The following is a 24,887-nucleotide window of genomic DNA, read 5'->3' as shown; positions in this document are numbered from 1 at the left end:
TTAATTGCTTTCCATTAGCATTAAAAAAAAGAAACAGATTATTTTTTTTTATTGTTTATTAACTTTTCAACTGAAAACAATACTCATGATATTTAGTTTTGCTTTATTTATTTTCTGTCATTACTGGCTACCACTTAGGTAATGATATGACATAGGTGTTGTGCTGTCAAGTTGGTGTCTGACACTGGTGCTTTAAGACTTTGTGCAGACACACAAGTCATAGCAATGTTTTGAAAGGATTGATGGGGTCTAAAGCAGCCTCTAATGCGAAGGTGGCAGTGTAAATACCTGAAGACGAATGTTCCTGTTCTACCGATCAATACAAGCCCCAAGACTATACTTCTGGCTATCTTCTAGTTAAAAACAAATTTGTTAATTCTGACAATTTAATTGCCCTTTCCAAGTTCACATTAGCTTTCTTCAGAGAGAGGCACGAGTCATTTTTCACAGTGGAACTCTTCCCTAGAGTTATTTATAGGAGTCATTGTCTGGAAATTTGTGTTCCAAGAGATTTGTGTTGTTAATTGAAACAAACTGTTTTATATGCAAAGTCCTTTGAATGAACAGGGAAGATAATGTGGTCAGGCCCTGTTTTTTCCTCATTTTATTACAAATTTTTCAGAGGATTCATTAGTTCAGATTTAAACATGCTGCCTTATGATTCCACAGCTATTCCAGAGGAATCTCACAAGACCATGAACATTTGATGTTTAAATACTGCAATTCTTGCACTGGCTAGTGTATGTGAACTTGCCATTTCTATTTGTTTCAGCACTCTTGTCAATTATTTATATCTATAGCTCTAGACGCACTTGACATCTTTGACCTGCACTTCATTTTAATGAACTTCTACTCATATTGCCTTTGTTTCCAGTTGCATCATCTGTTGGGAACAAAAGTAGAGATTGCAAGCTGTAATGTACAAGGTTTCAGCACTTTATCATATAGAATAGCCTGTAGTATAATGGTAACAGTGTTGTAGCTGCTTGAATTTTTTTATAATTATTATTATTTGATGGAAAACAAAATTAATCACAACACTCTGGGCTGCGACACCTTTTTTGTATACATTATTCATTATAAAATAAAACCCTTTTCAGCCAGTGTGTGACCCCAAAATATAGTAATTCTTTTTCTTTTCTGACTGATTTCATCAGTGATCAATGATCTTGTCCAGTACATTGGGCAGGCATTGTGGCAGTGGATCCTGTGGTATCCTTCTCGCCGTGCCGGCATATATATCATCTTTTGGAAATCTGAACCTGTCCTTGCTTGAAACACTGAAACACATAACTACGATGGTTTATCAGTTTAGAAATCTGTTAATTTATTGAGACATACATGTCTTTTTTTTATGCATGTTTAGCACCAGCTGGGGGGAATCCTGGGGGATTTACCTCTGCCCAGAGTCTGGTATATTATCCCTATATAATATTGTATGTTAATTTAGGTTATAATGAGGGAAAAGAACAAAAAAGTATAGTAATGTGTACTAGGCAATCAAGATACTTACAAATTTCCCCAGGCAAATAAATAAAAGCACCCTTTGTGTTGCTTTACAAATAAAATTTTGCTAGGTAAGCCAGATTGCCTTTGTGATTTAACTGCATGTTAAGGCAAACCCCCAGACTTCTGATGCCCTCTTAACATCAATATAACAATCCTCCTATTTAGGATTAGGTTTACCTTCGTGCCATTAGAGGTTTTCTACGGTATGTGTATGATATTTTATTATCACATTGTTTAAACAGGAGTTCTCTTGTTTAAGCCAGTAATCTGCATCTTGTGGATCTAAGGCTGGGTACACACGTGCAATCCATGCAAATAACAAATACTGTACAATGCATGAATGCGTGCTGTACATACAGCACTGTTCTGCTCTATGGAAAGGGGGGGGGGGCGACACAGTGGCACCCCGCTGCACTTTCTCCTCTTTACTTTCATTATGTTCGCCTGTCCTGGGGGATCCACAGACAAACGGAACAATGGCTGAGGAGCGCTGTACACACACCAGATTCTCGTCCAATATCAGCCCTGAGATGAGAATCATCTGATGTGTGTACATAGTCTTACAATGAAGGGTAAATAGTAATAGAAAGTAAAGGATAAATGCACTCTGTAATCAAAAACTCACATAAAGCTTGTGGATAACCACAACACCTCCAATAAACCAGAGATTGTTAGGCCCACAGATCTATCTATATGGGGGTAGGCCATATAGCAGACATTAAGGCCAGTCTCATTGGGGTCCCTATGCTGATGGTAAACATTTCTTAACCAAACAATGGAACATACACTCATGTGGCTAGTGCCATATTGGGTTTATTTTGCACTTAATTGAAATGTGCTAGGTACATGACCTTATTGCTTTGCCGAATAAAGAATAACAAAGAATTTTGAGTGAAAGTAAAGTTTGATGTTAGCATTGCTATTCTAGACAAACTTTAGATACATAAAATGACTTGTATGCATATTGTTATGACTTATATCACGTATATGCATATGTTTCCTGCGGAAAAAATTGCTTTTCCTTAGTTTTGGCTTTATTAGACTGTCTCAAGCAAGTTGTTATTGATATTATTAATGATATACAAAATAAACGTTACGTATATGATTACCAGCACTGGATTAGTAAGTAAGATAAAGCTGAAGGACAATTTAACATGATTGGGTAACATTATTATTAATAATAATAATGTTAATAATAATATTAAACAGAATACATATAGCGCCAACATATTACACAGCGCTGTATATTAAATGGGGGTTGCAAATGACAGACAAATAGAGACAGTGACACAGGAGGAGAGGACCCTGCCCCGAAGAGCTTACAATCTAGTAGGTGGGGGAGTTAGCACACGATAGGAGGGGAGATGTGTAGTGGTGGGAGGTAGTGACTGTTTCAAAAGACAGAAGAGGATGGGTAAGCAAGTTTGAAAAAAAAAAAAATGGGTTTTGAGTGCCCTTTTAAATGAGTAGAAGGTAGGAACAAGCCGAATAGGAGGAGGAAGACCATTTCAGAGTTGGGGCAGCTCGAGAAAAGTCTTATAACCTCATCACATGCACGGCTACAAGTGAGGAAGTCAGTAGTAGGTCATTGGACCTGGTGATTGAGAGCAATTTGGCTGAGGAAGGATGGTTGGGTTCATCCACTTCAACATTAAAGTCACCAAGGATGAGGGTAGGCAGGTCATGGGAAAGAATATGTGAGGTGAAAATGAGAGAGGGTGGGGTAGGAAGGATTCTGTATGTACAGTTAGGGGAGAGAATGAGACCCACACCACCCCCTACTTTGTTGCCAGGTCCAGGGTTATGTGTGAAGTGCAGGCATCCATAGGAGAGAGCAGCAGCAGAGTCAGAGGAGGAAAGCCAAGTTTCAGTGGGAGCCAGGAAGTTTAGAAAGGAGAAGGTTGTGTATGGAAGGTAATTTATTGCCAACAGATCTGGTATTCCATGGACTGCCAGAGAGAGGGGGTAAGAACCTATAGGTAGGGTGAAAGGGGATGAGGTTAGGAGAAGGGAGTATCTTGCTGGAAGTGTAAGGAAAAGGAGAGGCTGTGTGTCTCGAGGGGGGGGGGGCCCAGGGTTGGTGAGATCACCAGACAGTAGCAATGGAGAAAAAAGGTGCAGGAGCACAGACAGAGAAAGCAGGGGACCTCTATTAGCTCGAGTTCTAGTGAAGTCGCCTGCCGGTTTCCTGCAAAGATCTCGAATTCGCCAATTAAGGCGATTAATTTTCATATAGATGTTTTAAACATTTGAACTGCACAAATATTTTTTTTTAGGGCTAGGGGTAATATGTGTGCCATTAGAAAGAATGCTTTTTTAGGGGAACAGTGACTTTTAATGCAAGCTGGCCAGTGTAAAACTGCCGGGGATGCGCGGCTCCAGCAGCGAGCTCATTTAGTTGGTGAATTGCGCAACGGTTTCCGATTCTGGATCCCGAATACGAATGCACGACCGAGCCTCTGACTTTGCCTAGTGAATCAGGGCCTATGAGTTATCAGACTGGGGAGGAGATGGAAGAGTGCCTGAAAAGAGAGTGCAGGGTTAATAATACATTTTGACAGATAACTGCAAACCATATGAGTCCAATAAACAATGTGGCAAACTGAAATCCATAGGAGCAGTAATATGTGTGGTAGTGAGGCTTCTAAGCTTGTTGAGATCCAGGATTAGGAAAAGATGATTCAGTCACAGAAATAGCTTGATGAAATAGCATCAGAGTGGCAGCAGCAGAGGACGTGTTGGAGTCCAGGTGGATGAATCCATTAGAGGCGAGAGATGGGAGTTGCAGAGTATAATAGATTTTCCAATTCTGTTAGAATTCCTGGTTCAATTCCCTGTATTAATTCTCAAAGCACTTAAGATTTGGGCACGTGACCTTGCCTGTTGTTAAAATAGAAGTGCTTTGACCCCTGGATATGGATGGACTGATGGGGGTAACAGTAAATGTTGGGATTTTGGGAAATTGTGGGTATTTCTAAATTAATTTTTGATTGGCTTAAAGTGGAACTAAATTTTATTTTTCACACAAATTCAGCTCACATTCCATCACGGGCACCGCTATCTTCTTTTCTTCCTGGGTCCAATCTTCAACCATTTTGATTGGCCGGGCCAGGATGACGTATGTCCTGTGCATTCATTTGGGAGATCATTTAGTTCTGGCAATGTACACTGACCTGTGCAGCGTCAGAAGGAACTGATCAGACAAGTGTGATTTATTGCAGAGGAGACATTCCCTGTCCTTTCTGCAATAATGAATTTACCTGAATGCAGAGTTTTTTTGCAGGACTATAATTCTGGTTTACCTCACGTGAGGTGAAAATTTACTTTGCAAATTGCACGTGTTCAACTGTTTTAATATTTAAACCCCACTGTGGCTGTTTATTTTTTTGTTTAAAATTTACTGGAGGCATTTATTGCAGAGTACTAAGTAGGAAATCCCATACTTACTGGTTTTGTTCAGAATGAGAAAAGTGTTAACCCTTAGGTACATAAAACATGTCTGATTTAGGTACATACACTGTACATTTGCTTGCTGGCAGTGGCATCTCATCTTCCCATACTTTTGACTAACATTTCTGAAACATGTTAAAAATATTCACACCCACACACGGTTTTCATCACAGACCTTTTCCCCCTATATCTCAATGCAGTGACAGGTTTCAACATTCTCTACTCCATTTTCTCCTGCCTCAGTACAAATATAAATCCCACCTTGCTTCATTTGAACTTTTCCTGACTTCAAGTCACAGCATAACTTTTCCCTATGTTGACAAGCATATGGCTGTTTTCTCTGGACTGGTGGTCACTGCCCTGTATCACTAGCCTTCTGTGGTCTCTGTACCACAACATTTCATTACATATTCTAAGTTTTTCATTTCTGTAATCATTAGTATCATGTATTTTCCATAACTTCAGATTTAGTATACATTGGCCATTGTCTCTGTTCAAGTTCAAACTCACACACTGCTTTTGACTACTTTTTTTGTGTCAATATGACCTAGCAGAACAATAAAATATGCCAATATTTTGGAATTGTAAGGAATTTTGATGCCTAATCTAGGTTAACTCAGAGGGAGAAGATGGATCAGTCATAGAGATAATATATGCAATTTATAGAGCTCATGTTGGGAGTTATAGTCCACTAGTGTATAATTGACATTTTATTGAACATGTCATTTCTTCTTCAGTCATATTTCTTGATGAAAAAGTTTCACAACTCACAACACATGTATCTGGAAAGACATACATTGTAACCTCAATTAGGAACTGACTGCAACCTTATGGCTCAATGCCATGAAGCATTCAGCCATAGGGCTGAATACTGCACGATGTAACACTATAAAACATTTAAATTCAGAAACCAGGGTGGAGAATTGCACTGTAGCCCTAGCCTTTGCCTTTTGTACAGTAAGGGTACTAATTCATTTTATGTGTTAGTGTATTTCTTTTCTTTACTGTAAAAATAGTTTTGAACTAGTACTTCTGTGGATTTTTTTTTTATTTAGTTTCCATAGAATGAATAATATTTTGCACAAGTTTTTACTCTTTTAAGACATTCACATATTGTCTAACTACTTACCTGGATTTAATATCTAATTTAGTTTTCTGATTGACACTTTTTAATCTACAATGTTTAAATAAAACCTTGGAAAATAAACTATATAGATACATTACATACTAAACTACATTACTATTACTATACATTTTTTTTACATTAAAAAACCTTTTACATAACTTTGCATAATCATTTACACCCTCTGCTGGAAAACTCCTAAATATGCAATAACCTTTTCTTTAAATAGACATTAAAGGCCTGCATAATAAAAATCTAGAAACAAAAATAAACAGCGATAAAACTCTGGTGAAGCACCATCAAGGTTGGTATGGGTTTAGGCCCCTTTCAGACTTGCAGTGGAAAACTGCACCATAAGCTGCTCCCAGCTACCCTTTTCACCACAGAGTTTGACAATTGCTTTGTCATGTGGTTGAGTGCAATTAAGGTTAAGGTATGGTTTCTCTTCCAAAAAATAAAAAAAGGAACCACATGTACAAAATGGCTCTCAGCTGCTCCTATTCACTTGATAGGGAGTAGTTAGGAGTGTGGTTGAGCCTGCTGTAGAACACTGTGGTGAACTGTAAATCTGAAGCAGCCCTTGGAGTATGTTGTGCCAAATAGTTAGCAAATCCAATTTAATTCCAGGTGTAACTCAACAAAATTAGAAAACTTCCAAAATGGCAAACAACTGTAATTTTACAGTGAAAAGGTAGGCTGAATGTCCTTCTATAAATGACACTACTAAAACATATTCACTCCTAAAATGACCAGCTACAAAGTCTGGTGATGTGTGCTTTTATTTTATGGAAATTCATCTTGTCCAGAAACAGCATTAACAAAACTTACTAGTAACCTGTTGGCTAACATCCCAGGAATTGTATTCCCTCCTAATTCTACTAAACATCAGTGCTGCTTTCAACACTGTAGATCATCACTTCCTCCTCCACACACATAATAGGTCTATGTGTATTTTGAAACACTGCCCTCTTTTGGATCTGCTGACAACTGTTCCAAAGTATCATAACCTCAACCCCCCCAATTTATTAGTTGTTCTTTGATAAGCTGTAGGAGCTACTCTTTTCACTTCCCCAGGTCTTAAATAAATTCAAAAAGTTCAAGCTTGAATTTGTCTTAGGTTTCTTTATTTCTGTATTTTTTATTTGTATCAGATTTGTTCTTGTAGAAAGGGAGACCTACTAAAATTGTGCTCGGGTTTTATGGAAACTACTATACCAAACTTTAGAAGTACATGTATGGTAAAACCTAAACCCAATTTATGAATAGTTGCAAATAATTTATATAGTTTTTGTGTAAGGTTTCATTCTCTATAGATGTCTTCACACTTTTCCTTTCTTTTGGGATGCTGTGCTCACTGCATGTGGATCCCAGACATTTATTTGAGCCGAGATTAGACTATTTTGATGTCCGAACTCTCTGTGCCTGGTGGTACATATTGCCTGCTTCTGCGAAATGCACCCACATTGGTACATAGAGCACCTTCTGTGTATTGATTTTTTTTAATGTGGGTAGGACAAAGGGACAAAGAGGTCAAGGTGTTGACTTGGCCTCCAAATTCCACAAATCCCAATCTTGTCTATGGGATGTGCTGGAAAACCTAGTCTGATCCATAGAGGCCCCTACCTCACATGTTACAGAACTTCAAAAGTGTATTGATTTATTTCAATGTGGGTAGGACAAAGGGACAAAGAGGTCACAGCCCCCACAGTACAATGAGCAACAATTACATATATACAAATAATATACTTTTTTATATAAAATTTGTTTTGTTTTTTAAGTGGTTGTGCATTCGATTTGTGCTAAGGTTGCTGGAGGTTTTCACCTGGTTTTTAGGTGGACACTAGAGGGAAACAGATTGGTTGCAGTGTCAGCTTTTGGCCTGTAGGAAAACTACATATCCATGGATTTAATTGTGTATTATGCATGTAGTTCTCTACAGCACAAAAGGTTGGCTACAATTGATGGTACCATATAGCATTATTTGTAGGGAAAAAGTAAGGTATTCATGGGAACTACCTAAACACATTTTTTTAAAGAACAGAACAGTGTTCTTTAGTGTGTAATAACTTAAAACAAATATTTTGTTTTTCATTTTAGGGACTCTTTAAAGCAACTTTTGCTAACTTTTGGGTGCCAGATACCACTATACACCTTAATTGGTCTTTTAAACTGCCTATCTTGATTATTCAGAGGTGTTTCGATGGCACAAGGGGGACTTACGTGATATTCAGCAGGTAGCTTTATTGTTATGACTGATCATTGTATACAGCTCTGTGTTACAATCTCAAAACTGATCTAGAATTGTATCAGACCAGAGATATTATTGGAGTATTGCAAAACTGAAGCCACGTACTGGCCCCAGGCACCTAGCATTGGTCAGTAGGCATCCAGGGGCAGTAAGCAACACCACTGCTCAGCTATATTTATTTGCAAATGCCTGTTTTTTTTAAATCCTATCTATAAGGCTTTTAAAATGTATCATGGCACATCACAAAGACTCTTAGTTGTGTAAAATAATTTAGTAAATGTATTATTTTCTAGGTGTTCCTAACTCTGCCCCCAGAAGTCTCCACATGATATTTAAACCTTTTCTAATGTAGTCTAATTAAGCACATCCCTAATTAAACTGGGGAATGCATTTTTGTAGAGTTTGATCTTACACTTGTTTTTTTTACAAAATTTTGGGTGGTGAATCCAGAAATGACCCAAGTTTTTTGTTATCATGTCCAGTTTTTATGTTACAGGGTACCCTCTATTTTTGTCAAAAAAAGGATTTATTGTTACTCTGACATTTTTTTTTTTCAGAAAAAAACATTTGAAAATTAATAGGGTAAGCGGTTAAGGTAAAAATTTACACCTGTAGCTTTTCCTGCTGTGTTCAGTGTTAGGACAATCCCACTAGATGCTCCAACAATACAGCCATCATATGTACATCCCATCTACCCTGATACCATCCTTATATGACCTTCAAATCTTGGTGGAATTGTTCACCTTGCTCATCACTGACTGCACTAAGGTTTTCCAGGAAGTTAGATGGATGGCTATGCAGAAAATGCACCTTGATGCTCATATTGCAACCAAGCATTTTGTAGCTCCCCATAAGTTTCTGGTCAATTTCTGTGTAATTATTTGCTCATGTGTTTCCAAGAAAGTCCCTGACAATGGCTTTGAATGATAACCAAGAATTATTTTCGACTTCTGTCATTGTCCTGATGAAATATTCATCTTTGATGAGCTGCCGAATCTGTGGACCATCAAACACACTGTCCTTGATTTTTTTAAATGACAGACAAGGAAATGCAAAAATTAGGTATTTGAAACAGTCTCCTTCAGTTGGCAAAGCTTTAACAAACTGCTTTATCAGACCCAGTTTCGTGTGCAGAGGCAGGAATATAATATTGTTTCTAGCAACATGTGGCTCATGTAGTAGAATGTTTGGATCAACTGGTTTTAGGGCAATTTGTTTCCACCCAATGCCTCTCACAAGCTTTGCTGTCCCACATGCACAGATAACAGGGATCGTTGGTGTATCTGCGTTGCTGACCAAGAAGGAAGCATACCATGGCCCGATTGTGTTGGTGATATTGCAACAACTCAATGACTCTCTTTATGTCTGCATATTCCTCACAAAGAGAAACTGAATGGCCAATTGGGACTGACCCAAATATTTTGCCATTGTGAAGGGGGACACACTTTAACCTGCACTTTGAGCTATCGATGAATAGTCGCCATTCAGTTATAGATCGGAATTCCCAATTCCTTCATTAATCCAGGTATGTTATGGCAATACACAAAGTCCACTGTCAGTTCTAAAGTACTGCAGAAATGCAATTTCCCTGGTTAGAAAGTAAGAGATAGTTACTTTTTTAAGTAAGTTTTTCTCACGCAGTCTTGATGCTAGGAGTTCTGAAGCCTACTTCAATTGACCCAAATCACTCAACTCATGCTGATGAAATCCCTTTTGAACAGAGTCCTCTTCAATTTCATCTGAATGAGCCACTGGGCGTATAACCGATGGTAGACTAGGATACTCTGTTACATTTATTTTTCTTGTTATATCCTGATGTTTTCGCTATTCAAAAGTAACACTCACTAAAATGATCTCCTGGCTCTCCCCTAACCGTAGGTTTACCAAATGACATCTTATCACATGTTCCCTTTGTCCACATCTGTAAACCCTCGACACACTGCACACCTTTAGAGGGACCCAAGATTTATTGTGATCACCAAGTTTAACTTTCAAATATGCCAAATAGGCTTGCTCTACAAATGTGCTGATGTTCACCCTGTGACTGTGAATGGTGAAACTGCCACAGATATAACAAAATGTATCAGGGTTGTTTAGACACTTAGGATGAGAAACAGCAGAGCCAGATGTGATCTGAAAGAATGGAAATGTGTGTGTAGGTAGAAATATAAATTTTTCTTATTCACACAATTAGCACAACCTCTGACCACACTGTCTTGCGTTTAAATGAATAGCCCTATACAAATCAACGCTACAGTGATCGCATTAATATAAGTGGTAAAGAAAAATCCTGATGTGATAAAAGAAAACTAACTGCTCTTTCAGAATCAGCATACCTTTTTTAGTCTAAAAAAGCTTAAAAATTGAAGTCAACAAACAATTTGTTCAAAATTGTTCCCTAGTTATTTAGCAGCAAAAAAATGATCCCTGCTCTAGTCCCATATTAGAGGAATTGCTAATTTTTTTCCCCCTTGTAATGAAGATTTAAATAATGTGTGTCAAGGTTGGCTCAGTGGCTGCACTCTGGCATCTGCAGCACTGAGGTACCTGAAATCTTGACCAGGACAGTATCTGCATAGAGTTTGTATGCTTTTCTTGTTTGCATGGGTTTCCTCTTGCATGCACACTTCATGACTGAGTTAACAACATATGACACATGACTATGGTAGGGACATTAGATTGTGAGCTCCTCTGTGGTAACGTTAATGACATGACTATGGACTTTGTAAAGTGCTGCATAAAATGTTCGTGCTATATAAAATACAAGTAATAATCATTTAAACCGGATTTCTTTGACATGGTTGTGTCAAAGCAGAAGTAACTTTCCATCTTTTAAATTCTACAGAATAAATACGTAAATACACTTCAAATAAATTAATAGTGATCCTGCTGTGAAGGTCTTTGTTCAGATACTTTCTGATGTTTCTGCACCTGGCACATAAAAAGGAATTCTAACACTTTTCATTTACTCTATACTTGTTCTGGGTCTGTGGTAAAGCCAGATAGTTGGGCAGCAAACATTTTCAGTAGAAGTCCAGCAGTGAACCCCCATACTTCTTCTCATTTGAAAGATGTGTTTAAAGTACATCTATGTCCAGACTATGGACATTGTTTTATTTGCTTCTTCTTAAAAATCCATAAAAAAAAAAAAAAAGTCTTTGTAGCTCGGTGTGCAGAAATTTTTTACAGCATATATCCCAACACTCAGAACTTATAATGCTCTAAACAAACCTGCATCAGTATACCCCCTGTATACAACTGCTAGCAGACAAGATAAATGTTCAGATTTTTAAAATTAAGGTTTAGTTGCGATTTAATAATAAGGCCCTGAGACTACAGTTCCTGCTAATCTCTTAATGATGGATGCTTGTAAACTTCAACAGAAATGTTGAAACTAACCTTAAGATTCTTTGATGTAATTTTTGAGGATGATTAAAGCTGCTTACACACGTGCAATTTTAGTTGTTGGAAAGGATCTTTCATGATCATTTCCAACGACTTAAGGACTGCATGCATTCTATGCAGAGGGGAGAGGGAGAACAACGGAGCGGCACCCCGCTGCGCATAGCACACCCCTTCCCTTACATTAGGAGCGTTCGTTGTCCATCATCTGTGGATTCGCCAGGACAGTCGTTCGGACGATGGACGACGGGTGCCATACACACATCAGATTCTCGTCCAATATCAGAACTGAGACGATTATCGGACGAGAACCATTTGACGTGTGTACGTAGCATTTTTCTCCAGTGCCATCAAGTACAGAGGTTAGTGATTAATTTTTTAAAAGGTCCCATACTGTTTGTTAAAGAAAATAAGTGTAGGTAAATACAAATGCTTTAAAGGTTAGCGTAGTTTAAGTCCATTCTAGAAAGTAATTTTCAATCTTGTTAACAGTAATCAGCACCATTAGGTAAAGTGAATTAGTTTATATCGGCCACAGCCTTTCTTCATGTGCAGTAATATTTCAATAATTGTTTTCTGGTTGTCTACATCTGTTTGAAATAAATAAAAAAAAAACAGGTTGGAGATTGTTTTGATATGTAACAGAAATATATTGATCTGAATTCATTTATAATACCTGTACTATCTGAAAAAATGCAGATACTTCTATAGCAATTTCACTGAAATAGTAATGCTCTGTAACTTGTCAAAATGAAATATATCAGGGAGGAAATGGGAGAAAACAGATATGCATAGTGTAGGCAGATACAGAATAGGATATGTATCTTTTCTTTCTTTTTCTTTGAATCACATTCAGGAAAGAAAAAACAACCAAGATTGCATGATGCAATAAAGGAGCATTTTGTCTGTGCAAATAAAAGTATGTTTTCTCTAAATAGTGCAACTGGTCAGAATTTGTCTCAGAGTTGAGTTTTAGAACTTCTGGATTAAGATGTCTTTGATGAATGAGAATAATTTTACATCCATTTGTTTGGTTCGGGATTTTTATTGAATCATACCCACTGTAATGTGTGGTAATGTTCCAAGCATTGTACAGTCCATGGGGTCACCTCACATCAGGTGTGAACAGGCTCATGGAAACCAAGACTTTAGAATGTAATTCCTGTCTGTGTAAAAGCAGATTATACTGGTAACACAGAACTTTAAACTTTATACTGATTAATTTGGTAATACACCTTTTGAAAAGAGCATAATACATAAATGCACCATATACCCATAAGGTGTAAATGTGGTGTAACCACTAGCCACTGTACCTTTTTTTTTTTTTTTTTACCCCGATCTATCAAGATGGCTGTTCAGGGTGTTGCTGCTATGGGCTGTTTGTCAAAATATGCGTTTTGACAAAATATGCGTAAAAGTTATTTCCTAAATACTTGCAATTTACTTGCAACTAGTAATTTGCATTTATTAAATTATATGTGTATTTGACTATATCCATGAGCAATGCCCCAAAATGGTTTCTAAGTTACAACGTTTCCTGATTTATAAACTATCCCATGGTTCAGTGTGTCTGACTTCACAAAGAATTGCATACTCCAGATACGCTGCTATAAGGTCAGTGGTATAGGCCTCTGCTGCTCTGGGGATTTTCAGTATTTAAGCAGATTGCAGTGTGAGAAAGTGACGCTTCCAGCCTCAGAGAGGAAACGTTGACATCTTCTTGAAACGATGATTAAGCCGACAAAGTCTAGACTTGGTTTCCAAAACTATAGATATTTTACGGCCAGTTCTAAACACAATCATTATCCTTTAATTTGTGCTCAGGGTAGCTGCACTCTAATTGCTGAAAGAAAGAAAAGAAAGTCCTGCGGCAGAGCACTATTAGGCCACTGAGAATTGTGAAAGGCCCCAGCCCATGTGGTGTGTATTAGAGCAATGTTGGTAATTTCACTGCTGCTAACTTAAAATCCTCCAGGGGGAGTTAATTACAGGAAAACCATTCCAAATATCAATAAGCTGCATATTTTCCATGACAGGGGGTTTCTCGGCTCAGGTTGAACAATTGCAAAATGTTGCACATATGCTACCTTAACAAACTGGAATGGTGTTTCATTTCTAGCAGTATTAGGGGCTCTCCTCCTCCTCCTCCTCACATGGCAGACTTGTAGCTTTGGGGAGTTTTATTTATGTAAAGACAAGTGTTCTCACGAGGGGGGTGGACATTTTTTCCTAGCACCTTTTGACTGAAAGTTTGCAATACAGGCCACAGGCTTGTACAAACTGCTTTGTGTAGTACTGATAGCAACTTCAACAGCAGCTATTGGCTGTTCAGGGATCTGGTCTCCAAACATTCTGTATTAAAGGTCAAAAAGAATTACTTTGGGCAAAAATGCAGGGTGAAGTGGTATTTGATAGATACCAGTACTAGCTCGACAATTGTCTTATTTTTTATTGTATATTATTTTAAAATGTAATGGTTTTCAAAATGGATTTTTTTTCTGAATCTGATTCCACAATTTTAATGCAACTTTTTTTTTCAGTTTAGTTTACATTGCTTGTATTTGTTTTTGACAAAATTAGAGCCTGGGAAGAAACCTGTTAAAATGAACATTGCAAATCTTGAATTCAATGCTTCAAGGGGGAACTTCAGAAAAAAATTGCTTCAATATAAAGTGCAGGCACCCACATACCTGCTACCACTTCTAAGTACAAAATCTTTCAGTTGGACTGTGACTGGCAGCCATTACTTCCTAATAGTGCTGAAGCTTTCTTCCTCCTTCCTACTTCCTGCACATTTATATTGGCTATTGAGGCTACCCATCATAAAGTATTGGTCCAATAGAAATGTGTGCGGTGGGGCCTACTAGCCATCTATGACCCTACCAGGAATTTCCACAGAGTTGCCAAACACAACAGTCTGAGATTTTCCCATTCTAGGTGCCAGCACTTGTACTGTAGTAACCTCCTTCATATCTCTTTATAAACTACTTGTGATTGTCTTACCTTATTGGGGAACTCTGGACCAAACTAGCATTCAGTAATACGAGAAATAAAAAAAAAAAATCACGTAATAATAGTTTGGGTCGTGTACATGCCACGGTCTACTCACAGATAGGTGCCAGCTCCTCAGCCACATTGTAAGGTTAGGGAAAATTTGGGCCACGCAAATGTGTTAACTTGTTAAGAATGCAGCATAAAAGTAATAATGGTATAGTGCACACAACCTGATATTTATTAGGAAGTAATCAAGTAATCATGGCTAAAATTTGGCATGATGCCAGTTTGGCGGTTGTTTGAGATACCACTATATATACTGCTTCACATGGTGGACATTTATACCTGGAAAAGGATGAAGCTGGGCAAGATATGTTTTGGATCTGTTTAACGCCTAAAATAGTATTAAGTACATAGTTGTGCATTGTAAATTAAACACTCTTTCAACAAAATACTTTCCAAAAAACAAAAATCAAACAGAGCAGAAGTTTTCCTTTCTTCAAACTTGTGTTGGCTAACACAATAAAAACGTATCTTTCATGTACCTGATGTAAATGTGTTTGTTTTTTGTATCCCTTGATATGACCTTAAACTTGACCAGACTCTATTATTTGTTAAATACTTGTAGATGCAGAAGAAGATGCCCTTGTGAAAGGAAAACAATCCATCAAGAGCCATGTTGTAGGAGGGCAGAACACAGAGAGTGATAGTCTTTTGGAAGGGGATGATGACACTTTGTCATCACTGGAGGAGAAGGACCTTGAAAATGTGACAGGTAAACTAAAGCCTCATCCTATTGATAGAAAATCCTTCCATTCCCTACTTGTCTCTGTCTGGTAAATGCTTTGTTTCTCCCCATTTGCAGATAAATGTTGTTCTTTCAACCATCTTACATGACACTGTGAGTCTTCTACTCACTTTGACCAATCCTGATATCTAAAACTCTTTATATGCCAAGTGTCAGACATCAGTGATTGTGCCCCCACCATATCTCTGACCCTGTGTGTTAATGTGCTGAAATCCTATCCTGATCTTTTTTGGACAAATAGGGGCTGTCTACTTTCACCTTCAGGCAGAGTTGTACAAAAGGTCATGACTATGTAGAGAGCGCAGTCACTAATGTAGGCTATGGTTATTTCAGAATTGCCATCACAGCAACAACTTTATAGCCCTGCCAGAGCATTGGCTTCTGCGTACTCTGTATTGTAACACTATACACTTTAATCATTTGACCATAGGTAAATCAATATTTGTTTTATGGTTATTGATATTAGTATACTGCATAACTAGTACTTTTTGGAGCCTTTATACATTATATATTCAAATGTTATGACTTAGAAAAGAAATAGAATGGAATGGAATAGTGTTCGTACTGAAATGCAGTAATGTGTGGATTCTATTTCACACATTGCTGCATTTCAGTACAAACTATGTTATTAAAAAGAGACAATATATAAGAGAGATTTATAATATCTGTCTTGCCTCTGTCTCTTTAACCCGCTGATTTCATGGAATGTAAAGTTTGGTTCTCCAGATTTTACATATCTGCTGCACATTGTCATGATTTAAATATAATTCCTGCACTATGCTGTCTGATGCACATGCATTGTATCTGATTTTTGACTTCCTATATAAGTTATTTGCACCTTTCCTCGTGGCAGCATAAAGATGCCCCCTTTACCCCATCTCGGTCCTGGTTGAGAAGGCAAAACTAGTTCTCTTGTCCCATATATTTGCCCAACCACCACCCCCTTTCCCCAATAAATGCAGCTAAATAAAATGTGTAGAATATTCCATCTGTGCTGGAAAACTTAGAATATGATGTAATGAGAGGAGGAATCGGACTTCTTCTAATAAACCAGAAAGGTCATTTTAGAATACCAGTATTTATCTAAGTATGTAATAATCACCCCTAGTATCTACACAATGTAAGCCCATCTGGGAATGCGGAATAGGACAATCTGAAAGTAAAATGTGTGCAGAATGGAACGGTTTAGGTATTTGGAGGGTGGGGTTGGCATTTTAAATATAAATGATAATGTGCTCGGAGATAATTAGGGGTCCCCACATGTAAATTGGAGCATGGGATATAAAAGGGTTACAGAGAGCTGCCTTGTCAGAGCTTCTGGAGCAGTACTACTGCAGGGTTTAGCTGTATATCCAAAGAAAGAACCCATCTGAATAAACTAATGATAAATATTTTGAAATCGCTGAAATTGTTTAGTGAAAAACCATTTAGTGGATTACAGCAGGGTTAGTGGGAATTTGGAGGGTTTTCTGCATCCAAAATGATGTGACATTATCTTTTCTTAATGTGTACACATACAATTGAGGAGAATACAATGATACTGTAATAGAGGTGACAGGGGTTTAATTACATAATCCTGACAATGGCAATAGGATTAAGAGGTAATCCTCAATAATAAAGTGATGTGGCTTGGAAATGAAGTGTAAATTGTCTGCCCCCTCCCCTCCTGGTCCAGACTGCCCTCTCCCTGCTGTAATTGAATGTCGGGGAGTGATTGGAAAAATGTTATTCTGCCTCTGGATTACATGCTAATGCACAGGGTGCAAAAGAACACAGGGCTGCTTATTTCATTCATTTGTGAGGCCGAGCACTGGGAAATCAAGGCAGCTCTTGTAGCTATCTGCTGCCCATCTGCAAACACAATGTATCTGTACACAGGGAATAGAGGGCAGAGGCTGCTCTAATCTCAGCAGAGCATCTTCCTCATTGTCCAAATGGCACACATGAAGATTGATGGCAGATTAAAGACACTCACCCGTCTACCAATCGATGGAAATGACAATTCATCTGAAATTTTTTGGCAGTAATTCACCAAAATCATTACCTGGCCCGTGCTCCTCATCCCCCAGCACTTTATTAATCCAGAATTTCCATGTCACTCAGGCACTGAATAAAGAAATTGTTTCAATGTAGAAGTGATCGCACTGGACTATTCAATTGTGGATCGATGGAAGTGCGCCAGAAATTGCAGCATAGGAGGCTTTATGTATGTAAATCGGATAGAATAGATAATACTGCCTCCTATATAGAAAGGGTTCGGTGTAATGTAATTATTATAATGTGAATGCGAGGAGTTGGAAAAAAGCCCCAGGTTGCATATGTGATGCTGAATATTGAGCCAGCATCATACACACAGAGCATGAATGCTTTACCAGAGACAAGTACATGCAATTGCATCATGTTTCCTGCAGCGCAAACCAGACATAGAATTAAACATAGTCATGTCCTCCCTTGTTACCAATCACATCTCAGCTTTCATTTTCTAACTTGCTCAGGGAGAATGCAACATTGCTGATCATTTTTGCGGAAATGGCAGTGGTGCTGATGATGCCTATAGAACCAGTTGAATTTTTTTATACTTTTGTATTTGATAGATTAAATCTGATTAGTTGTTTTGTGCCTTGAACTATCTAATTGTATGGTAACCACTGCTCTCTGGCCATTTGTTTCCAGTGGGTCAGTATGTGGCAGCGCTGCCCATACATTGATGTAATAATCCATGCCAGTGGGCACACTGTATTCTGTGCAAAGCAGCGTGCCCAGAATAGTGAGAACACACATGGTCACACACAAGAGGCTGCTTTTGTTGCTATGCACTGTGAAATGAATGGGGGTTCTGCTCTAGGGGTCTCACACAATTATTTCTTGGCAGGTCCGGTGAGTCTGAGCACTCCTGCTCAATTAATAGCTCCCTCCATTGTACTGAAGGGTACTCTGTCCGTCACATCCTTCGAGCTCTACTTTGAGGTGGATGAAGATGATCCCAACTTTAAGAAAATCGATCCAAAGGTAAGAGAAGGGCTGATCCTTTGCCTGGCTGGCCAGGACCCCATGATAAATCACTGTGAAGCTTTGAGCATTACTGATGACCTCTAGCAAGGCTGGTAATAATACCATATAATACTATATAATTGTATAATCCCAATACCCACACTTTGATTATCAGAGTTAACAAGCTTCCTATACACAACACAGCTCTGAGTTGTCACCTTTGTATATAAACGTGTGGCAGCTCCAGGAGTTTGTGTATATAAATCGACCACATGTGCAGAACATGCAAACATAAATCTGTGTTTTCTACATGTGTCTGCATTGTCCCCATACTAACACCGCACCCCCTGCATGGCCGGACTACAGGCTGGCACATGTGACATTGCCCGGGGCTGGCTGCATCAGCTTTGTCATCATACACGGTTCACTGCATAATATTCCCCACAATACATCCTCTCCACATCGCTAATTCCTACATTTCTCTGGAAACATCTCAATTTTCCATGACATCTCCGTGCATTTATTTCCATGTTCCCAATTCTCCAGAAGTGTGTAAAACTATTTTCATTACAGTCCTTCGAATAGTTGTTGACAAATGTTTGTGAATTTCAGTGTAGAAATTATTACACAATATGTAAATAATATATGTATTATAAATTATTAGATATGAACATTTGTTTATAAATGTATGTGAGAGAGACCTAATAAAATTACCGAGTTTTGCTAGCACACGATTAATATTTTATCAGTTTCATTTCCTATTTTATTTGCTCAGTTAAACTTTTATAAATAAATTCTTTATTTTGATAAATTATCCTTACTAATATTACAAAATTCGTACTTTAATATAAAAGTCGTATGATAATAATAGATAGCAGCCTCTTCCTTGGTGGTTGTAGTGATCAGTGTAGAAGAAAACCCTGTGTCAGTGTATTTTGCAGGCGGTGTGCGGTGCAGATAGGATCTGTGCGATAACATCGCTGTTTATATTCACACTTTGCTTGTTTTTGTAGCCAATCAGTAGCCACAGGCTAGCCTTCTGCTTGTCATTATACTAGACGGCTCTGACATTTATAGGACTGATCCTCGATCCCACTAAAATCTCCAGTCTTGGATTTATAGCAATGAAAAGTTACAAAGATCTAATCCTATACCCGGGGATACAATAAAGCGATTCTATAATATATATTTAATTGTATTTTTTCGAACGCTTTCGGCATTTATAATTACATTTGTTGATTTATAAATTATACCTTCTCTATGTTAACAATTTGCTTTTACTAATGACAATATAAATTAAAATACACCCGGGGAATTATTGTGATCTTTACACACCCATCCTGCAGATATTAGCCGCTCTTGGGTTTGGATATGAATAAATAATGAAATGATAAATAAAACATTTTTGGAACGATTTTAGGTACCACCAAGCACTCTGACACTGTCACACACAGGATGCACCCACTGCTCCCATTCACCGAGACACAGATCTGAAGTTAGATTTGTTTTTTTTTTTATTATTATTATTAATATTATCGGTATTTTTCTGCTTTCAGTGTGTCAGCTGCTGGGCACAGGCTGACCTTGGCACTAGAATACAATTAACCTTGAAATTTTGTACATATAGTTTAAATAATTTTTTGTTCACTTTGTGACAAACATTCAGGCAAAAAAGAAAGAAAACTGCTACATTTCATTATGAATATGTACCTTCATTTTCTTAAGTCCGATTGCTTCTCTGTGACTTGATTCACATTGTTTGGAAGGAGAGAGTCACCCCTCACCTCCTGTGCAAGGAAAAGTCCCTTCACCCCATTGAAGGGTGCTGGGGGCTGCATGGGCCGCTCCTAACTTCCCAATAGGTTGTCCTAGAATGGAGACAAAGGAATTCGTTCGGTGCTTCCAAGTAGTTCTGGGGAAACCTATTGAGTCCGGATCTTAGGAGCTCACAAAAACTTGTGATGAGGACTCGGAGAGTTTACTATTTCAGGGGGAAGTATAATAAATCGGTATAATGTACCCGGTCCATTTTGGGACAGAGGGGATATGAAAGTCCTGCCATGCATATTATCACAAACCCCACTGTCACAAATTGGTGTAATACGAATATTCATCAGTCATTCGGCATAAAGTATTGCTGGAGTCATTTCTGATTCCTTCGTCGCCTTTTTTTTTCTTTCTGTGATCTGCAAGTGCATTAAACGTTTCCATTGTGTGCTATGTGTTTGCATGAAAAGTTCATAAATGAAATATTGATTGGCCCTAGCATGTCTGCACAGTCCTGGATCTGACATGGCCAGGTCCCAGACTCCACATCGTGTGTAAACTTTGCCATGCAATGTCCTTTGGCCTGCACTGGAATTCAGTCTTTTGGTCTACAGTGGAATGTAGTCTTCCATGTCTCTTGGCGGCGGTGGGATATTGTAGTCCCCCCACACACACACATGCCAAAATTTGCCAGGGCTTGTGTCGCCCAGTGTCCCCATGAGTTTTCATAGTTTATCCAGGCTCTTGGGATTGGTGAGGATCTCTCGGGCCAGTCTCCAGGTCTGCTTGGCTGCACTCTCCAGGGCAGAGTGTGGTTTGCCCTGGAACAGGTCCAGGTTGGGTAAGAAGTAGTGCGGACACCTGCGGCACTGCAGGCAGGAGATGAGTTGCAGCAGGATGCCATTGAGCCGGTCCCCCAGGCATGCCTCGTCCCAGTCGGTCTCCCGGGGGTGCTTCTCACACTCGTACAGCAGCAGGGTCTTCATGTGGTAGTTGTTGAGCGGCTGTCCGGGCAGTTCCAGGTGTCTGTCCCGCAGGGTCTTCAGGATGGACAGACATTTGTTCCTGCAGCCCCCCAGGAGCAGCCGGTTCTCGGCCTCCGCAAACTGGAGCACCCAGGCGTCACTCTCTGCGGAGCTCTGCTTGCCGGTCAGGGAGTAGCACTCCTTGGACAGCAGGTTGAAGCCCTCCGCCTTGACTTCTGCCACCCTGTTGGGCCCCGGCCAGGGGATGTGGGGTAAGGGCCACTGCGCCGCGCTGCGGGGCCAGATGCCGGTGCACTTGAAAGCCGGGGTGATCTGCACCACATAGCGCTCCCTGATCCGCAGCCGGACCTCGCTGGTGTCGGCGATCATCTTCACCACGTCCCGGTAGCTGCACTTGTCCACGGCCTGGGCCACCAAAGTCTGGAAGCGGGAGCGGATCTTCCTGGCCGAGAGGTAGCCGGAGGCGGTGATGAATTCCACCCACAGGGACATGCTCCTCTTCCGGCCATCGCTCAGCTTCAGCACCGCACAGCCCGGCAAAGAGCCGTCATCTACAAAGTTGAAGACCCCCATCTGGTTGAGGTAGAGGACCACCTCAAACTCTGTGGGGGACACCACCTCCAGGCCCTCGTACCTGGCATCGATCTCGGTCAGGGAGCTGATGAATCGGGGCTCCTGCACCTCCACCTCCTTCAGCACATCGGCCACCACTTTGCAGACCTCTCGGATGGTCTTGGCGATGGCCGCCTTCCTGGCCTGGCACCGCTCGGTGTAGTATTTGTTCAGCTGGTAGACCAGCTTGGCCTGGGCGGCGATCATGTTGGGGCACAGGTCCGGGCTGTACACCGGGGGATCGCAGTACGTTGAGGGATCCAATGCTTTGCTACTCGCTGCTAATTACAGCCGACAGATGGGATCGGTGGAGGCTGGACCTGGGCGCTCGGTGGCAGAGCTGTGATGATGATGATGTCCAGCCTGTCCTCAGAACTTCCAGTCTTCCAGGCAAGTCGGTGACAAGTGTGAGGCCAGTGTTCATGGAAGAGGAGATGTGAGTAACCAGCGGCGGTCACAGCACCCTTGGTGAACTCATCAGGCTATGTGGATGGACCCTGCATGTTGTTTTCTTCTTCTTCTCTCTCTTGGAGGCGTATCCCGCTTGTTTTTTATGTTCAGCAGCAATCCCTGGAAAAGTTGTTGCAGCTGAGGCTTGTTAGGTGTATTGGGTGTGCTGGAGGTCAGGGTGGCACCCAGGGCACAGGATGCTGATGTAAAGAAGAAGACTTTGCTGTGTGCCCGCCTGGATCCTGCTAAGCGCTGTCTCAGGGCTATTGCACGACTTGTTTAGTTTTATGAATGGTCCCAGGGCCCTGGAGGGGGCGGGGAATCTGCCTTCCATACAACGCTCAGCTGTCAGCGCCTCAGCCAATCACAGGCCGCGGCAGTCAGAGGCAGCCCTCTACTAGCAGTGCCCGAGCTGCACCTACACTGGCAGAAGATGTATGGCCGACACACAGCCCCCCGACACCCTGCTCAGCACCGGCACACCGCGGTACCATCGCCTGCTCACCACAGGGGCCCTCACTGCTGCTGATGCCTTGTGAAGCTGACTGAGGGGGGTTGGGATTAGCAGGGGGGTGCAGGCTCAGGAAGGGGGGGTGCCATCCATAGGACTGGCACCTGTGGGTGCTGGGGTCCCAGGGCCGGGTGCTTGCAGCAAGGGGTTACACGTGACTTCCCTTCCCTATACACATCTGTTTTCGTTTCACATCGGCAGGAAAAACACAACTTTGTATTGTAGCAAACCAATAGATGGGAATATACAGAAATAATTACTATAAATCGGGGGAATATCTCCAGGATGAATGTGTCTGACACTTTGTATTCCCATTATTATTATGGTATTATATCCAAGGTTCGTTGTATACAATCTTCTCATTTATAGCTGGCTTATCTATCCGTACAATAATATTGTATGCTACACATGCCGATCCTTTCTGATGCGATTTACTACAGAAATTAGATGTATGAATGAGTTGATCTGCATGTATGTGTGTGTGTGTGTGTATGTGTGTGTGTGTGTGTGTGTGTGTATGTGTGTGTGTGTGTATGTGTGTGTGTACATCTCAGTATTTTATACTCTGCTGTATCATTGCCCGGTACCCGTGTGTTTTTACTTTGGTATAAAAGGAGAAGTATGTCTTTGTAAAAGTTTCCTGTGAATTTATTTTCTACAAATCCTTGGCGTATTCGTTCTATAAACACGAGTTTTATTTACTATGATGAGAATGTTCTGATGGGTCGGCGGGGGCTCCCGGGATTCACCTGTTTGTCATAGATTTCCATATTCACACAAAATGTATATATAATATCAGATGATCGGTACATTTTATTGTTATTGTACACCATAGGACATGGCATTGTGTGTGTGATATATACCGATCATTGCTTATAACTCGTCTATTGCTTCCAGGCGGTAATACTCATTGTGTGTACTGTTAGCCCTAGGAGCTATGTGATAATCGGCTGTGCAGGGAGGTGCCGATCACATCGGTGAATTTGTAGTCTTTTATGGGGATCGCATGTGTCAGCCCAGTGTTGTGGGAATTGGATGCTGCTGAGTCCATCCTCCAACCTAGCGATCTGTGCCGGGCATTTCCCCTCTCTGTACAGAACAGCAATTCATATTATCAGATCGCTTTGTATTACTCTGCAGCCCCGATATCAGTCGGCAGACCTGTGTAGGTATAATGTCATCGGGAGCCGATAATCTGCTTTTGGCTGGGTGTTATGTAGCCGGCATTGTGCTGCACCTACACCTCCCTTTCTTTCTGTTTACACCTCATTTATAACAACTCCCACACCCGACTTTTATTTTTCTAGACGATCCTTTTTTGAGATTCTATTAGATGAATTTTATATAGCGCTCCTTCCAAATATTTCTCAGTAACCAACCCGTCCTTATGATTCTACTCATCACACAGAGATCAGGGACTTTTATTCCCATCCATGATTTTCACTCTTTTTGTGTAACATCCAGTCTGAGAATTCTTCTTAGAATTCCATGATCATTCCTTCTCTAATGCAGCCAATTCCATGATGTCCTAATCAGAATTGGAGGTGAATATGGCGTGATCGTTTGATAGGTGTGTGAAATGTCTTCTCTTCTGGGGGAATTAATAGCTAAATATTCCACTTTACAAATCTAATGAAGACATCTTTTTATTTATTTTTACTAATAAAGCCCCTGGACTGCTCCCATTTATTTATGAGAAAAGCTGGAGTGCCCTTCCCTGTCATTTCCATACATTCCTGCACTGCTGATGAAGCTTGAATTGCTGCTGGGAATATATGGACATGAATAGAAATATAAGAGAGCTCAGCTATGAGATCCAGAAATATCTGAGAGTATGACAGTATGAATCGCACTCACAATGCCTGGAACATTTGTCTTTTAGTTTATATTCATTGGGATATTCCTGGAACTTCGAGAATATTAAATGCTGTTAGCCTTGGATTACTTATTTTATATTCTACTGATGCTTTCTTGTTTTATTAATATGTAATGTGTAGATATATTTGTCTATAACAATACAGCATGTACAACATTTT

At 40.0% G+C, this 24,887-nt stretch overlaps 2 protein-coding genes across 3 annotated transcripts in view; one reads left to right on the top strand and one right to left on the bottom strand.

The window, feature by feature from the left end:
• Positions 1-24,887, top strand: part of LRBA (LPS responsive beige-like anchor protein) — a 347,246-nt gene that overhangs the window by 170,223 nt on the left and 152,136 nt on the right. For both annotated transcript variants that reach the window (XM_072405905.1, XM_072405904.1), the window contains exons 38-39: positions 15,355-15,501; positions 18,407-18,543. In XM_072405905.1, the coding sequence (XP_072262006.1) occupies positions 15,355-15,501; positions 18,407-18,543 (284 nt within the window). The remainder of the gene's footprint in view (positions 1-15,354; positions 15,502-18,406; positions 18,544-24,887) is intronic.
• MAB21L2 (mab-21 like 2) lies at positions 20,017-22,815 on the bottom strand. The gene has a single exon (XM_072405903.1). It carries the CDS (start codon positions 22,095-22,097, stop codon positions 21,018-21,020), a length of 1,080 nt encoding a protein of 359 aa, XP_072262004.1. The 5' UTR covers positions 22,098-22,815; the 3' UTR covers positions 20,017-21,017.

The sequence above is a fragment of the Pyxicephalus adspersus genome, chromosome 3 (genome assembly GCF_032062135.1).
Source record: "Pyxicephalus adspersus chromosome 3, UCB_Pads_2.0, whole genome shotgun sequence".
Classification (NCBI taxonomy): domain Eukaryota; kingdom Metazoa; phylum Chordata; class Amphibia; order Anura; family Pyxicephalidae; genus Pyxicephalus; species Pyxicephalus adspersus.
Note: the sequence above shows the minus strand (reverse complement) of the source record. Positions and strands in the feature narration are given on the sequence as shown.